This window comes from Desmodus rotundus, chromosome 3 (genome assembly GCF_022682495.2).
Source record: "Desmodus rotundus isolate HL8 chromosome 3, HLdesRot8A.1, whole genome shotgun sequence".
Classification (NCBI taxonomy): Eukaryota; Metazoa; Chordata; class Mammalia; order Chiroptera; family Phyllostomidae; genus Desmodus; species Desmodus rotundus.
The window spans coordinates 26,663,771-26,682,362 of record NC_071389.1 but is presented as its reverse complement, the minus strand read 5'-3'; the positions used below and the strand labels follow the sequence as shown (position 1 = coordinate 26,682,362).

At 38.6% G+C, this 18,592-nt stretch overlaps 1 protein-coding gene across 21 annotated transcripts in view; it reads left to right on the top strand.

The window, feature by feature from the left end:
* Positions 1-18,592, top strand: part of SCMH1 (Scm polycomb group protein homolog 1) — a 133,450-nt gene that overhangs the window by 77,230 nt on the left and 37,628 nt on the right. For all 21 annotated transcript variants that reach the window (XM_053919931.2, XM_053919930.2, XM_053919925.1 and 18 more), the window contains one exon: positions 16,232-16,464. In XM_053919931.2, the coding sequence (XP_053775906.1) occupies positions 16,232-16,464 (233 nt within the window). The remainder of the gene's footprint in view (positions 1-16,231; positions 16,465-18,592) is intronic.

Here is an 18,592-nt window from a genome sequence, read left to right as displayed (position 1 = left end):
AATATGAAATTGTTTCTTGCTTGCAGTAAGTAGGAAAAAGTACCAGTGTTCCTTTAATGTTCTTTTACACACGTTATTTCATTTTATCTTCCTGATAACTCTGAACTAAATATAATTATTTTGGAATACATTTTATTTATGAGAAAAGTAAAGTTAAAGGATTAAGTGACTTGATTTTGTTGATATCTGAGTCTAGAGGGAAGGCCGTGGAGATCTTTCCGTAGGACCAGCTGTCAGGGCCATCACTTTGAGCCATTATTGCCCACGCACTTCTCCCCTCTACTCTCCCCATTCTCCTCTGGACTCTCTTTAAAACTTCATTTCAGACCCTGGATCTTGGCTTCCAGATCCTGATATGAAATAGGAAAGCAGTGTAGTGTAACATTAGAGCATTGAACTGGGGGTCTAATCCCAACAGGACCACAAACTTGTTTTATGTCTTTGAACAAGTGATTACAAATGCGAGAGGTTAAACTAGAGGATCCCTAAGGGCCCTTCTGCCCCTGTAGTACTGTATAGTTTCCTGATCTTGGGGATGGGTAACAGGGGACTCCTGTGACTGTCTCCTACTTGGTTCCAGATCCCTCAGCTCACCTCCCACCTAGCTCTGCCCTCCAGCCATACTGGGCTCTGCCTTTCCAAGTTGTTTCTCCTTTGCTAATTAAGCCAGGTCCTTTTTAGCTTCTAAACTCCTGGGGCCAAGCCAACTTTGATAGAGAGCAAATACCAGCCTTGCAACTAACCCAGGGTACTTGGTTATAAAAGGCAAAAGCTTTTTCTTTTCTTTCTTTATTTTTTTTAGCTCATCACTTTTTGTCTGTGTGGCTTTAAAGTAAAACAGAGGCATGCATTATTTTTTAAATTTAAGAAACCAAATAAAAAGTTCAATCCACTTGGCATAGTCATTAATGCTAATTGGGCCTTTAGACATCTTAATAATCCATTTTATTCCCCCTTGCTCCGATTTCAGGCTGGAGAAGCCAGTTTCATATTTTAGTTTAGCTTCTTATGTAATTTTATGACAGTAAGAGAACATGAGATCTAAGCTACTTCATGTTCATATTTTTATTAAAAATATTGCATTCTGGATTATACATAAATCTTTTGTGACTTCATATAGTGCAAGCTGAGTCTGGCTGCTCTCCATATGCTGTTAGAAATGTAGGAGTCGGACAGAAGTGCCGTGCCGAGCACACCTACTGGAGTAAATGGTCTGCCCTCTCTGCCTGCGGCATTGTACATAGAGAAAACAAAATGGGATTCATTGCTGTGCTGGGTGTGCAGGAGTGTTACCATGGTCTGGGGAGTAAGAATTTGATGCCTAAAAACAAAACTATCAAAATGTCTTTTTTTTTTTTCGTGAAACATTTAAAAAGTATTTCCCTTAACTGCATACAAAACTACACTATAATCACTTTGTGATTCCGGGTCAGAAAGAGGGCTGGTTAAAGTGTAATCCTAAACTATACAAGGAAAAACTAGGGCAGAAGCAAGGATAACACAACCAGTGCTAATCTGTGGGTCGCAGCACATAGGTCAACTGATGGACTGTCTAATTTTATGCAACCAACCAGCCATTCATTCAGGTTCTAACTATCAAGTCACAACTAAGTGCTGGTCATTGAGCCAATTGATAAGGATTCTGCCTTTAGAGTTTACAGTTTTGTGGGCATGTAGACCAATAGACAATTACAACTTTGTAGTAATAAAGTTCAAAAGGGTTCCTAACCTACACTGGAGAACTGGAAGTTGGAGGTCAGGAAAGGCTTCCAAATGAAGTGACATCTAAGCTGAAACCAGAAGAAGGGGGAAAGAGAGAAAGCATTCTAGCTAGCAGAGGGAACAAATGAGTGGAAGCCCAAGATTTTTGAGAAATGTAGTCAAGGAGCTAAAAAATGTTTAAATGACATATTTGTAGGATGTAAGGAGAGGTAGACACAGGAAACACACAGCTTCCCTTTAGATCATTTTAAGGATCCGAGTCTTTACCCCAAGAGCAAGAACCATTGAATGAGCTTTAATTAGTGGAGTTACAGGTAAGATTTGTGTTTTAGAAGAACCAATCTGGTAGCAGCGAAAGGATAGGTGACTTCCGGAAGCTGAAGGAGAGACGAGAGTTAACAAGCTGCTACAGTGTTCCAGATGAGATAGAGAGTTGCGGCAGCAACATCGTGGTGCTGGAGGTAAGATTGGGAGTAGAATCTCTGAATAAAGAAGTCAGAATGTGAGTTCTTACACTTTATTCTAACACCCATCACAACTGTTTATTTAACAAGTAGCTACCAATGTAACATGTAAAATAATGCTAGTTTTTTCAGTATAAGCATTAATAAGAGAGCTAAAATTCTTCTGCCATGTCTAGAAAGTTAGGATTTATTTCTACCCGCAGTCCTTATTAAATGGAACTAATTTATTAACTTTATCTTTATATCCCCAGTGCTTGGCACATAATTATTCAATAATATTTTCTGAGTGAAATACATCATGCTGTATTTTCTGATTTCATTTGTATTATCATCCACAGCTAATATTCACTTAACTATAAGAATGCTACTACAATTTTAATAGATTAACAGTTATTTAAACTATTGTTTTATTTTTCAAATTTTGGAAACCTTATAGCTAAAAATAAGAGTGGCAAGGGGCACTCATCTCCAGAGAGGCACAAGCCCTTATGCACCCACTTGTCTGTCACTAAACATATGTATAGCTCTGTACCTGGACTACCCTTCCACTTCCCTTCCACCCAACTTCTTCTTTCACTAAGCTATAAGAAGCAGGAGAATGTCCTCTCTACCAGAAGCTCTGGTGACCAGTATGCCCCTCTTGTCTCCCGAGAAGGTATGTTTCACTCACCATGTGAGAAAAAGTGCAGGCATCTTGGGCAGTAGTGAAACAAATTCTACTTGGCTACTTTCCCTTTTCCTCTCTCAGATATGCTAGTTCCAGGCCTTGCCTTTATTTAACATAGTTTCCTCCCTCCCTGCACACACGCACACAAATGTCTCTGTCCTTATTTCACCTTTGGCCGTGTACTCTGATCGCATCTAGAAACTCTGAGCTTTATTCATTCGTCTATCCAACAATTAGTGTTAGGCTCAGCAATAGAGAGGTGTTTCCTTTCCAGGTTGAGTGACTTAAATGAAAAATGGGTGTGCGAATGCACAGCACCATGTAGTCTGTAATGGACGTCCACTATCTGTTAGTTATATCTGAATTAAGATGCCGAGACATCCCAGGAAAAGGGAACTGCGCACACACAGGCATTTTAAGTGCTCTGTTTGGTCAGGAGGAAAATATTTATGAGATGAGGTTTATGCAGTGAGCCAGACCTCCCATAACAGGTTTTCTCTTATTGTATGCCTGTGGTATGCAAATAGAAATAGGAATATGAGAAATGAAATGGGATCTGGGTTCTCTTGCTGATTCTAATTATATCCGCCCAAGAGACAAAAAAAATTCTGTCTCATGCCTCCCTTCTAGCTTCCTTAAGCTGCCCCTTGGCTCTGCCCAGTTCTCTCCCCTGCCCTCACCAACCACAGATGCCTGAGAGTGGCAGCAGTTTTTCAGCATGTGTAATGAAACAGCTGGCCTCTCTTAAACTTCCTGGAAACAGCGAGGACTAACTTTGGCAGTTTATAAATTTGACCAACATACCTGCTGTTTCCTTGGGAATACTTAGATCCATGAAGTTTTCTTTGGCCAGCTTTTACTGTAACACTGCCTGTATGCCAGCACCAATACATCAACTTGCAAAGTCCCCCATTTTAAATAAATGTATGTGGTTCTTAGGAAAGTCATATTGGAAACCAGTAATATAAACTCTATGTTATTACATTTTCCCCTTAATTCCCTAGATGATTTTGAGAAAATACTACAGTTATAAATGAGAATTTCTGAACATCAATAATGACTAGAAGAAAGACAAAATATAAACATTCATGTACATCAAGAAGATGAGGGGAACTTGGCAAACTCTTAAAGAAAAACAGAAGATTATGAAGGTGAAACGGTGAAAAAGCAGGAGGTCCATTGTCTTGTGCTAAGGAAAGCTGAATGTGTTCATCTGACTGTGGCTAACCACCAGGTGCTTCCTCACAATGAGCTTCCATGCCGCCTCTCTGCTTAGCTTAGACTTGACCAGACACACACAGGCTGTCATCTGAGAAGACAGAGCCCCCAGTCTGCTGGAATTGCTCTGGAATCCTCTTAATTATCGCCCCAGGCAGCTATGATCAGTCACTGTTTTGAGTTTCAATAATAAGAAGCTTTTGAAGTTGGCTTGTGGTCCCGTCATGATGATTTTATTACCCTTCTGTTTTCCCCACCCTCTACAGATTGATAGCCTAAAAAGACCCCAGGAAAACATGAAATGTCTTTTTAATCAGAGGTCCTCTCTTCATTCTGTAGTAATAAGGGTTAAAAGGGAAAGAGGAGCTAGATACGGAGAACCGAAAGTGTTAATTGAGTTTGGTGCAGAAGGAAACCTCTGCTTTATTAAATGAACTGGAATTTAGGGGAATGGAGTTTCAGCCCTGGCATCAGCCCAGCTGGCAGCACATAGCTGAACCCAGCCAAGTTGAGCAAAGCTAATAAAGAACACATCCTCTAAATTACTGTGCTAAAGCCAATGAATGATACACTGCTGTGAAAGAAAACAAGACCCCAGTCCAGGAAACTGATAAACCAAATGGGTTTCCCCATGTTCTTTTTTCTTTTCCATGGTTTATGTTCTGTGTCATGTAGATACAGATACATACAGACATGTGTGCATGTGCATGCACACACAAGCTGGGCTTTTATTTTTATTTTTTATTGTTGTTCAAGTACAATTGTCTGCCTTTTCCCCCAACTCTCCTCCCACCCCAACCATCCCCACCTCCCTCCCCGATTCCATCTTCCCTTGGTTTTGTCCATGTGTCCTTTATAGTTGTTTCTGAAATCCCTTCACCCTTTTCCTCCCATTATCCCCTCCTTTCTCCCCTCTGGTTACTGTCCATTTGTTCTTAATTTCAATGTCTCTGGTTATGTTTTGCTTGCTTGTTTGTTTTGTTGATTAGGTTCCACTTAAAGGTGAGATCATACAGTATTTGTCTTTTACTGCCTGGCTTATTTCACTTTAGCATAATGCTCTCCAGTTTCATCTATGCCGTCGCAAAGGGTAGGAGCTCCTTCTCTCTGCTGCATAGTATTCCACTGTGTAAATGTACCATAGTTTTTGATCCATTCATTTACTGATGGGCACTTATGGTAGGTTGCTTCCAGCACTTGGCTATTGTAAATTGTGCTGCTATGAACATTGGGGTGCATGGGTCCTTTGGAATTGGTGGTTCGGGGTTCTTAGGATATAATTCTAGCAGTGGAATTGCCAGGTCAAAAGGCAGTTCCAATTTTAGTTTTCTGAGGAAATTCCATACTGTTTTCCATAGTGGCCGCACCAGTCTGCAATCCCACCCACAGTGCACTAGGGTTTCCTTTTCTCCACATCGTCTCTAACACTTGTTTGTTGCTTTGTTTATGATGGCCATTCTGACTGGTATGAGGTGGTATCTCATTGTGATTTTAATTTGCATGTTTCTGATGGCTAGCGATGCTGAGCATCTTTTCATGTGTCTCTGGATCCTTATATTTTATGAATCTGTTTCCAATTCCTCATGCTGTGTTGTTGCTGTATAGAGGAGACATCTGATAATGAATTGTTTTGGGCAACTATGACTCCTAACTAAGGATTATTGGAGAAACCTAGAAATCATCAGTACCTTGATGCCCTTCATCATCATAACTAGGCACGTTTAGTTCTTTATCTTCGTTCATTTGAGGATACGTTCTTGTTTGGTTTATTGGTTTAAGGGTGACACAGTGGAGAGAACATGAACTTTGGAGACTGAAAGATTCAGATTCAAATCCTAGCTTTAGCTATGTGTTCTTTGGCAAGTCTTTTAACCTCTGTGAATTCACATTCATCTTTAAAATATCCCACTGTTCTTTTTTCTTCTTGTTCTGATGGGTTGTTTTTTTGTTTCCTTATGTTCCAAATCATTGATTTGATTCTCAGCTTCATCCACTCTTCTGTTGTTTCCCAGTAAATTGTTGTTTATTTCAATTATTGTTCCTTCATTTCTGACTGGATCTTTTTTGTGTTGTTGAGGTTCTCGCTAGCTTTCTTTTTTTTTAATATATTTATTGATTATGCTATTACAGTTGACCTATTTCCCCTCCTCACTCCACTCCATCCTGCCCACCCCCTCCCTCCTACATTCCCCCCCTATAGTTCATGTCTATGGGTCATACTTATAAGTTCTTTGGCTGCTACATTTCCTACACTATTCTTACCCTCCCCCTGTCTATTTTCCACCTATCATTTATGCTACTTATTCTCTGTACCTTTCCCCCTCTCTCCCCCTCCCACTCCCCTGTTGATAACCCTCCATGTGATCTCCATTTCTGTGGTTCCGTTCCTGTTCTAGTTGTTTGCTTAGTTTGCTTTTGTTTTTGTTTTAGGTGTGGTTGTTACTAACTGTGAGTTTGCTGTCATTCTTACTGTTCATATTTTTTATCTTCTTTTTGTTAGATAAGTCCCTTTAACATTTCATATAATAAGGGCTTGGTGATGATGAACTCCTTTAACTCGACCTTATCTGAGAAGCACTTTATCTTCCCTTCCATTCTAAATGAAAGCTTTGCTGGATAGAGCAATCTTGGATGTAGGTCCTTGCCTTTCATGACTTGGAATACTTCTTTCCAGCCCTTTCTCGCCTGTAAGGTCTCTTTTGAGAAATCAGCTGACAGTCTTATGGGAAGACCTTTGTAGGTAACTGTCTCCTTTTCTCTTGCTGCTTCTAAGATTCTCTCCTGTTTAATCTTGGGGAATGTAATTATGATGTGCCTTGGTGTGTTCCTCCTTGGGTCCAGCTTCTTTGGGACTCTCTGAGCTTCCTGGACTCCCTGGAAGTCTATTTCCTTTGCCAGATTGGGGAAGTTTTTCTTCAGTATTTGTTCAAATAAGTTTTCAATTTCTTGCTCTTCCTCTTCTCCTTCTGGCACCCTATGATTCAGATGTTGGAACGTTTCAAGATGTCCTGGAGGTTTCTAAGCCTCTCCTCATTTTTTTGCATTCTTGTTTCTTCATTCTGTTCTGGTTGACTGTTTATTTCTTCCTTCTGGTCCACACCGTTGATTTGAGTCCTGGTTTCCTTCCTGTCACTGTTGGTTCCCCAGACATTTTCCTTTTTTCACTTAGCATAGCCTTCATTTTTTCATCTAGTTTTCGACCAAATTCAACCAATTCTGTGAGCTTCTTGATTACCAGTGTTTTGAACTGTGCATCTGATAGGTTGGCTATCTGTTCGCTGCTTAGTTGAATTATTTCTGGAGCTTTGAAGTGTTCTGTCATTTGGGCCTTTTTTTTTTCTTTTTTTCTTTTTTTTTTTTTTTTTTTTTGTCTTGGTGGTTCTGTTACTTAAAGGGGCGGAGCCTTAGGTGTTCACCGGGGCTGGGTAACGCTGGTCGCTGCGCTGTGATGCTGTACGTGGGGGAGGGGTCCAAGAGGGAACAATGGCACTTGCTCTGCTCTCTACTGGATTTCAGTCACTTCCCCTGCTACCTACAATCAAATTGGGCCCCCCTGGTGCTGATTCCTGGGTGGGAGGGCTTGTGTACGCTCCAGGACCCTGTGGGTCTCTCCAAGGACCTCTTCTGTGAGGCTGGGAGTTTCTCCTGCTGCCTCCTCAACCCCCACAGGTGTTTTCAGTCAGAGGTTTGGGGCTTTATTTCCCCGCGCTGGAACTCTGGGGTGTGTGGTCTCTCTCGCTCCCCAGTTGATTCTCCCAGTTTATCTGCATGTGAATGTGAGACCACCCAGTCTGCAAGCCACCACCTTGCTGCAAGTCCTCTCCACCCGACTGCCCGTCTCTGCCCCTCCTACTGGTCTGGATCAATGTTTCTTCTTTATCTCCTTGGTTGTTGGACTTCCATACAGTTTGATTTTCTGTCAGTTCTGGTTGTTTTTTGTTTTCAAATTGTTGTTGTCCTTCTTTTGGTTGTGCAAGGAGGCACAGTGTGTCTACCTACGCCTCCATCTTGGCCAGAGCTCCCTGTCTAATGTCCAGACTTAAGGGGAAAGAGAAGAACAATTATATTCTGACTATTAGAAAGACAAATATAGCCCTGTTCAGTTCTTCTTTCATATCTGTTTCCTTTTTTACTCTACAAACAGTGCTAGGTACCACAAAACTCAGCACCTTGTCATGTAAGGGCAGGAATTCGAAAGTAAGTCGCTTGCTTCCCCGCCCAGCTCAGATTTCATGATCTGTTACTGGAGATGTGTGGTGCAGTCTTGGCGTTTATAGTAATCATTTTAAACGTTGGGCATGTTCAGTTCCTCAGGCTTAGATGTGGAATACATGGAGAGTTGGATTAGGATTTTTCTAGGCAAGTGTGTTGACAAAAAGGGCAAGGAAGGGATTGTAATTATGGATCAGTGGTTCTCAAAGCTTTTGTTAGCAGGAAACTATATCCTTAAAAAGCCAAAGAGCTTTTATTTATGTAGGTTATCCATATCACCATATTAAGAATTAAAACTTACAACTTCTTAAAACATAAGCATATATAAGCATATATTCCATTAGCTATCACAGTGATGATACCACACATGTAGCCTCTGGAAAACTCCACTGTTAGAGAATGAAAATGGGAAAGGCAAGTAATGTCTTAGTATCATGAAAATAGTTTTCACCTTACAGAAGAATTTTAAAAGGATTTCAGGGACCTCCAGGGGTTCCCAGGCCATGCTCTGAAAACTGCTAACTACGTAACATTTTTTAAATCTATTTTACCAAGAATGGATATTTAGGCCATTTCAAATTTTAGGTATTACAAATAACACTGCTATGAACATTCATTTACACATATTTTAGTGTACATGTTCAAGAATTTTTCTGGGATTTGTTCCTAAGGTGAGAATTGTTCAATCATAGAGCGAGTACATCTTCAGATTCATTAGATAATGCCTTTACTGCTCCCCACGGAGTCTTCTGAAAAATGCTGAGACCATTCTAGTACATGTCTTTTAGTGTTCATACCACTTATTTCTCTGGAGCATATGCCAAGGAATAGAATTGTTGGGTGATAGAATATAAAACTAAGCAGTTTTTCAAAGTGATTTATGTTCCCACAAGCAATATACGAGTTCTAGTTGCTCTATATTCCTCTCCAATGTAGGTATTATCGGTCCTTTTCATTCTACAGTTTTGGTGGAGATGTAGTATCTCCTATTTTTAATTTGTATTCACCTGATAACTAATAAATATTCAACAACTTTTTGTATTTTCATTGACTATTTGTATATTTTTATGACATGGCTCTTCAAGTCTTATCTATTTTTAATAGTGAATGGTATTGTTCAGATTTTAGAAGTTTTTTTAATATACTCTGCATATATTATATATGTTACTTTCCTGGCATATGTGTTTTGCATATCTTTTCCCACCTCTGGATTTTTTTTAGTCTCTTGATGTTGTCTTATGATGAACAGAATTTTTTTTTATTTTAACAGAGTCGTATATGTTCATCTTTTATAATTAATGCTTTGCATGTTATGTTTAATCAATCTTTGCTTACCCCCAAATTTTGAAAATATTCCCCACTGTGTTCTTCCAGAAGTTTAATGTTTTAGCTTTCACATTAGTTTTTGTATCTGGCATGAAGTGTAGTTTTCAAGTCACATTTTTTTTGCCAGGTGTATATCTGTTTGATTCACCACAATTTTATTGATGAGATCTTTTATCCTCCCCCTATTCCACCCCCACACACAGAATTACAGGGACACCTTTATTGTAAATTAGATGCCTGTGTATGTAGGTTTATTTCCGGACTCTCTGTTTTGTTCCTTGGATCCGTTTGTCTATCCTTACACCAATAAACGTCTTAATTACTGTAATTTTATAATGGGTCTTGATACCTGGTGGTGTAAGTATCCCTCTAGCTTTGCTGTTATTCATCAAGATTGACTTGGCTATTCTAAATCCCTTGCATTTCCCAATAAAACTCAGAATTAAGTTGTCGATTTGAGTGCACATACCCAAATATTTTTTAAAAACTGGGATTTTAATTGGAATTGCATTGACTCTCTAGATCAATTTGATGATAATTGAGAGCTTAACAATATTGAGTCTTCTAATCCATGAATATGATATGTCCCTTCATGGCCACACGGTATCTAGAATTCCTTTAATTTATTTTAGAATGTTTTATAGATTTTAGTGTAGATGTCTTGTACATGTTTCACTGTATATTTGACTTGGGGCTTTTTAATTTATTTTCTAATTGGTGGTATATACAGAAATATGACAGCCCTGGATGGTGTGGTTCAGTGGATTGAGCACCGGCCTGCAAACCACAGGGTGGCTGGTTAAATTCCCAGTCAGGGCACATGCCTGGGTTGTGGGCCAGATCCCCAGTACAGGGCACGCTAGAGGCAACCACACATTGATGTTTCTCTTCCTCTCTTTCTCTTTCCCTTCCTCTCTGTCTAAAAACAAAAAATAAATAAATTTAAAAAAAATATATAGCAGATTTTTGTATATTGAGTTATATTGTATGACCTTTCAAAATTAAATTTTTTATTTTAACAGATCTTGTAGATTGGAGGGGTACAGTTTATGTAAAAAATATTGTCATGTGCAAATAAAACTTCTTTATAGTTTACATGTATAGCTTTTATTTCTTTTTCTTTCTTTATTATGTTCACCTCCCATGCAATGTTGAAAAGAAGTGGTAATAGTGGGTATTTTTGTTTTGTTCCATAACTCAGTAAGGAAGTCTTCAATATTTCACCATTAAGTATGCTGTTGGATATAGATCTTTTTATAGATGCCTTTTTCTATTAAAAACATTCCTTCTATTCCTAGTTTGCTGATAATTTTCGTCATGAATGGGTGTTGAATTTTGTCAACAGTTTTTTCTGCATTTATTGGGATGATAAATGTCTTCATCTTTATTGTGTTAATGTAGTGAGTTCAGCTGATTTTTTTCTATTGTTAAATACCTTTGTATTCCTGAAATAAACCCCACTTAGTCATGATATATTATCCTTTTTATATATTGCTGTATTCGATTTGCTAATATTTTGTTATGGATTTTGCATCTTATGATCATGAGAATATTAGTCTATAGTTTGTTTTCTTGCAATATCTCTGTCATGTTTTGGTACAAGGGTTACATTGGCCTCACAAAATGGTTGGAGAGTGTTACTTTTTCTATTTATCGAAAGATATTTTGTACAATTTGTTATCATTTCTTTCTTAAACATTTGCTAGAATTCACCAGTGAAGCATCTGTGCCTGGAATTTTGTGTACAGAAGGTTTTTAACTGCAGTTTCAAGTTTTAAATTATGTATAGGTCTCTTCATATTCTGTTCTTTATGTCCATTTTAACAAGTTCTGTTTTTTCAAGGAAGTTGGCTATCTCATCTAAAATTTCAAATTTATCTATAACATCCTGTTATTATCTTCTTAATGTCTGAAAGATCTCTTTTATTCTTGATATTCGTAGGTTGTGTTTTCTTTATATACTTTTTAATCAGGCTTGTTAAAGGGTTATCATTTCAAAGAACCAACCTTTGACTTTGTTAATTTTTTCTATTATATGTCTACTTTCTTCCTTCATTCACTTATTTACTCATATCTATTATTTTCTTACATTTAGTTTCTTGAGTTTAATTGCTATTTTTTCCTAGTTTTTGAAATAGAAGATTAGATCATTGATATTTCAACTTCTGATACAAACATCGAGAGCTATAAAATTCCCTCCGAGCACTACTTTAGCTGCACCTCACACATTTGGATATGTCATATTATTATGAATTTAAAGTTCCAAACATTTTTTATTTCTGTTTTAATTTATTTGATATATGAGTTATTTGCAAGTATATGTTTCTTAATTTCTTAGCATTTGGGGTTTTCTAATTAATTTTCTGTTACTAATTTTTACTTAGTTGCCATTGTAGTTAGGGAAAATTCTGTATTGTTTCACTTCTTTGGACTTTATTGAAGATTGCTTTTTTGCCCCACATATTCCATAAGCATTTGAAAAGAATGTATATTTTATATTTATTGGGTGTAGTGTCCTATATGTGTCAGATTGGTTGGTTATTTAGTTATTTATGTTATTAGTTGGTTATTTGTATTACTCAAATCTTTTCTGTCCTTACTGATTTTTCTTCCACTTCTTGACCTATCAGTTACTGAGAGGTTAAAATCTCCAATTTACAATTGTGGAATTGTCTGTTTTTCTTTTTCTTTAAAGTTTTGCTTTATATATTTTATGTTATTAGGTACATAGGAGTTAGGTTTATCATAGCTTCCTTTTGAATTGACTGAAGTCATGAGCCACATAATGATGTTTTGGGCAACAATGGATTGCATATACAAAGGTGGTCCCACAAGATTATAATGGAGATGAAAAATTCCTGTCGCATAGTGACATCCCAGCCTTCGTAACATCATAACAATGCATTAATCATGTATTGCTCATTTTTAGATGGGTTTGGATATACAAATCTCATTGCGTTACAGTTTCTTATGGGCTTGTGGCTACGAGCAATAGGCTATACCGTACAGCCGAGGGGTGTATTAGGCTATACCATTTTGGTTTGTGTAAGTACAGTCCTTGATGTTCACACAATGATAAAGTCATCTATGACACATTTCTCAGAAGGTATCCCTGTCGCTAAGCAGCACAGGACTATATTTTACCTTGATGAAATGCCCCTTTTTAGTTGTCATACTTCTTGCCTTAAAGACTGTCTTGTCTGGTAGTAACATAGCCACAAGAACTCTCTTTTGGTCAATGTTTACAGGGTGTATATTTTGCCATCTGCTTGCTTTTTCTTCCTTTGTCATATTTCATATTTCAAGGTCCTTTTATCAAACAGATATAATTGGATTCTGGAGGTTTTTTGGCTTAGTATATCTATTTTTTTCTATTATTTTACTTAACTTGTTTTTAGTAAAAGGTGAAAGATTTGTGCATTCTGAAGAGAAACCAGAGTATTTAACTTGTTTTTAATATAATTATTTATTTGGATTTGACTATCATTTTGCTTTTTGTTTTCTCTTTATTCTAAGTTCTTCCTCAAGTATTTTTTCCTCTTTATTGCCTTATTTTGATTAATCAGGTATGTCTTATTATTTCATAATTCTCTCCTTAGCTTTTAGTGATACACTTTTATGTAATGCTTTCAGTAGTTACCTTATACAAATATACATCTTGGACTTACTAAAGTCTACCTTAAAAATGCTCTCTAACCACTCCCCAAATAATGCAAAAGTCTTAACAAAGTTTTGCTCTATTTACCACCCATTTTTGTCCTTTGTGGCTATTGCTTTCATATAATTTACTAGTGTATATTTACATACATATATTAGTATGTATGTATGTATATAAGCCCTACAAACAATTTTTTTAAATTCGTGTCCTAAATAGTCAATAGTCTTTTTGGTTCTACACACATATTTACCCTTTCTTATGCTCTTCATTCCTTCCTGCAGTTTCATCCTTCCATTAGGATTACTTCCTTCAGCCTGAAGATCTTCCTTTTTACTTTTTGTAGTTTAGGTCTGCTGGTGACAAATTCTCTCAGCTGTGATTTGTCTGAAAATGTTATTTAATCTTCATTTTTGGAAGATATTTTCACTGAGTATAAAACTCTAGAATGTGTGTGTGTGTGTGTGTGTGTAAATAATCTTTAAAGGGCTAAAATATATCAACAGCCAACCTAGAGTTCAATACACATTAAAAGTATCCATGTTTCTTGGATATGGGCATTCTTAGGCTCCTGATTGAGAACCTAATAGGGCTTCACCTCCTTAGCCCTGAAAAACTGTCCTACACTTGAGAAAATTAGGGCTTAGTTATTTGACCTCTCTTCTTAAAATTTTGCAATCTTGAGGAAATCAGCTGTGTGTTTGAGATAGAACTCCTCCTTTTAGTGAGGCCTTGTCTCCTAAAACCTCAAGATAATGGGAGATTTTATTCTACATTTCAGAAGCTCTCAGCCTTGCTTCACAGCTCCAGTGTACAGACTCAGAATTCGGTGAATGTTCCACGGGGAAAATGGGCCACATACATGGAGCTCCTCAGGTTCCAGTCTGTCACAGAAATCTCTGATTTCTCTTTCCTCCAGTAGAGCTCCTCTGCAAAGTCCAGCCCTGATCCTAAGCTCATGCCCTTGAATTGGCAAATGCCCTTAGGAAAGAAAACAGTGTCAGCTACCACGGAAGCCCTTCCCAGACAGGTCTCGGAAGTTCATCTAATGAGTTCCTCCAGTCTTCATGAGCGCTACAGCACTGCAGTGTTTCTCATGATAATTTATCCGACTTTTTCTAGTTGTTTCATCAGCAACATTGCACTGTCACAACTGGTTACATCCCACCTGGGAGCATAAGAAACATTACCTTCTACCTGTCCATCGTAATGAGTTTTTAACTAGTCTCTAGTTCTGAGCCTGCCCTGCCCCCTTCCAGAGCAGCAGCCATAGTTCCTTTTAAGTACATCATGTTACTCCTGTGCTCAAAACCCTCCAGTGCTTCCCTTCAAACTTAGAGTAAGTTCAGGTTCATTGTCTTTTTTTTTTTTAAGATTTTATTTCTTCATTATTTTTAGAAAGTAGGGAAAGGAGGGAGAAAGAAAGGGAGAGAAACATCAGTGATGTGTGAGAGAAACATCACACACATCCAACCAGGGACTTGACCCACAACCCAGACATTTGCCCTGACTGGGAACCGAACCAGTGACTCTTTGGTTCACAGGCTGGTGGTCAATCCATCAAGCTACACCAGCCAGGGTGAGGTTCATTTTTACAATCTACAAAGTCTTACCTAATCTTATTGCTACTCCCTTTCTAACATATTCTCCTTCCACCCTCCTCTTTCCTCACTCAATTCCAGCTATATACTAACCTTCTTTCCATTTCTCAAACACACTAACATGTTCCCATCTCAGGATCTTTGCAATTGTTATATACCCTCTACTCAAAAGGCTCTTTTCTCAGATCTTCATAAGGCTTTGCCTTTATTTCATTTGGGAGCTCTGTGCAAATGTCACCTCTTCAAAAAGGATTTTCCTCTATCTTTTTAACCTTTAATTTTGATCATAGCACTTACCTAATATTATATTGTATATGTGTTTGTCTATTTTCGGTCTCCCCCACTAGAAGGTAAGCTCCATAAGAGAGGAAGCTCTATTTGTTTCGTTCACTGTTCTATCCCTGGGGCTTCTTGGAACAGTACATAATCTGTAGTAAATGCTCAATAAATACTCATGGAATGAATTAGATATCCATTATCTTGAAGAATTACCAATTTAAGGAGAAGGTGAATGATTGGAGTAAAATTGAAAGTACTCTAACATAGATGTCTACAGAATGCTTTGGGGAAGGAGACATTGACTTAGTTGGGGTATAGCCGAACAAGGCCTCAGTTAAGTGGTGAGTATTGGAAATTGAATATTGATAAATGTCTGACCAGGAAAAATAGAGACCTCAACATATACAAATGATTTGGTGTTCAGAAAGCAGTCTAGAACTTGGGGGTGGGTGGCAGGAAATGACATCATATATAACTGGAGAGCAAGGCAGGGGCAAAAAAAGAAAAAGTCACAGAAGTCCTTGGGTATCAGGATAAAGAATTTGGACTTTACCCTAAAAATAATACGGAGCAAAGATTTTTAAGGTGAGGAGAGATGCTGTTGGATGTATATGTTTCCATGTATATATTTCCGTGTGTTTCACTACTCCTCACTGCAATACTCACACTAAAACTTCAAGTGAATTGGTGTAGCAAATTCCTGACTTGGTTGAAAGGCCTAGTTTCAAAAAATAAGACATCATTCCAACTCGGTATAACCTGGGAAAAGCATCATTTCCTCTTCTGAAACTCCGTTCTTCATTCTTAGAAGGAAAGGATTGTATCTCCGAGCCTGTGGTTCTGTTTATGTGCTTTAACTTGATGCCCTGGGGAGAAATTTTTAATATTTTTTCTACTGTGCCTGCCAGAAATAATTAAAACTTCCAATTCTAGCCAGCCTAACCTCAGTTCTCCTCTGAGGTTTTCTAACATTTAGGTCAGTGCCAGGAAACCAGTAGCAAGACTAGTAGCAAGTCTTTTTTTCCTCTGGCTGGGATGGGAATACAGGTGGGAGGAGGGGGTGGTAGAATAAGTCTTTTTCTTGCAGTTGTGATTCCAAAGAGTCCCTATCCTGCATCTGATGTGAACACTGAGAAGCCCGGCATCCACTGCAGCACCAAAACTGACTTGGAGCATCAACCAGGGCAGAGGGGGCGTAAACCAGGAAAGAAGCGGGGCCGGACACCCAAGCCCCTAATTCCCCATCCCATCACCACCCCGTCTAAGTCAGCTGAACCTTTGAAATTCCCAAAGAAGAGGGGTCCCAAACCTGGCAGTAAGGTAGGTAAAAATGTGGGTTTCTCAGAAAGGAATAAAGGGTTATAAAGGGGTAACCTATCCATATCCATCCATCTTGGAAAGCGGCACGTCTGGCCCTATTCTCCACCTCGTGCATGCTCTTAAGAGGAATCTCCTAGGTTGTCATCCCTACTTAGCTACTTACCTGGGAGTTGGTAACATTAGACATAGTGTGGTGTGATAAGAAACAAATTTTGACTTTGAAAGTTACTCTCATTCAAGGGAATTCTGATCCAATGTCCTCCATAGGTGGAAGGCCCTGCTCCTGATTGTTAACCTACCCAAAGTGAATTCTCAGGCATGTAAACAAAAAGAGGAAATTGATTTCATAAATGTTTTTTTTTCTGTTCCTGCCCCTTCTTTTTTTTTAAAAAAGAAACAACTATCAAATACCTGCTAAGCATAAGGTTCTGTATCAGACCCCATTACATATCATATAAATTTCACAAAACCATAGGAGATGAGTAATGTTAATGTTATTTAAGAGTTAAGTAAATTGAGACTTACAGATGTGAAATGGCCTCCCTAAGGCCACATAGCTAATAAACAGCAAAGGCTGCAGAGCTGGGTCCCAGATTCTCTAGTTTCAGCATCACTGCTGCCCTACCACACATCCACTCCCTGGCATTTTTTGAGGCAGCTAACACTCACCTTTAGCTTAGGAAAAGACTGCTGAGTCAAGCTTCACTGAGCATTGTCCCTAAAAGTACGACCTTTTAGTCATGACCAGTTCCTCATGCGTATCTTCCCTAGGGAAACCATTGATGTGAAAGTTCCTCAGTGGCTTCTCTGGGGCTTCCTTTGGCATCACCTTCTGCACTCCCTTCCTTCCTGTTCTGGATTTCTCTGCAGCTCCTTTCTGAACTAGACTGCTGGACTCCCACCATGGAGATGATGCCCAGTCCTCCTGGGAACTCCATTCCTAACTCCTAAGTTCTTTCCTGGGTTTTGTTGGTTGGTTGGTTGGTTAGTTGGTTGATTTTCTTTTGTTTATTAGCTCCAGCTGACTTCAGTCCTAGACTGTAAGCTCCTCAAGGTTAGGAACCTAATCTTTTTCTTCTCTCTTTCTCCTGCAGTGCCTCATATATCAATCTCTTGAGAGATGTTCAGTATATGCAGGATGGGTGGATGGATGGTTTGAGTGATGATGTTCTAATTGAGATTGTCTCGCATTTATTGGCTTTGAATTCTCGATGTCACATCCTAATCTTTGTATGTAACACATAATGCTCCTGACCTACTGCCACTAACCCCTGACCCAGGTCCTGATTCACTTTTGTCTCCATAACTCTTTCTAATTCTCATGTTGGGGAGGAGAGGCTGAAGGCCCTAGGATTGCAAGGCCAGAAAAGCTGTGATTTTGATGATGTGAAGGAATCTTGAAGACAGTCAGATTAAAGAGGGAGAAAATTTGTCTGTGAGGTTCTGAAGACAGAACCAGAACCAAATAAGCAGAAACTCAAGCAGACAGGCTTTTTCTCAGGATAAAGAAACAGTTAAATCCATTCAAAAATACAGGGTCCAGCAGAAGTAAGGCCTGCTTGAGTGTGGTTGGTAGGGTAATAAAATGGGTGTAATAATTTATAGTTTTAATTCGAACATTTCGCCTGAAATGTCATATGGTGTGCTTGAGTGTGATATTGTTACGTTACAAAATTTCATCTGATGATTTTGTAATAAAAAAGGGGGGGGGTTATTTCTGCCAGACCCTGTAGCAGTAGTGATCTCCCATCATTAGAGGTATTTCATCAGGGACTCAATGGACAGCTGTATGGGAGGGACATTTTCAGGGACAAGGAAGCAGACATACTGGGTGGATGGTTGGATTAAATGATCTTTAAGATCCTTCAAAACCTAAGAACTATGACTCTATGATTGCTTCTTCTCTGCTTCCTCAGGCAGTCCCAAACATAAGTCATCTTTCTTTCCAGCCCTTGAAAATAATAATTCTCATCTTATCCTGTATTTTAATGGCCTGGCATTTGACTCCCTAATTCTCCTTCCTGTTCTTTTTGCCTACTGCTATAAGTGTATATCCTTTCATTTTAACCCATAACCCTTATATGCCTTTCTGAAGCACAGTGGTCTTGTGACTAGAGGCTTTGAAACC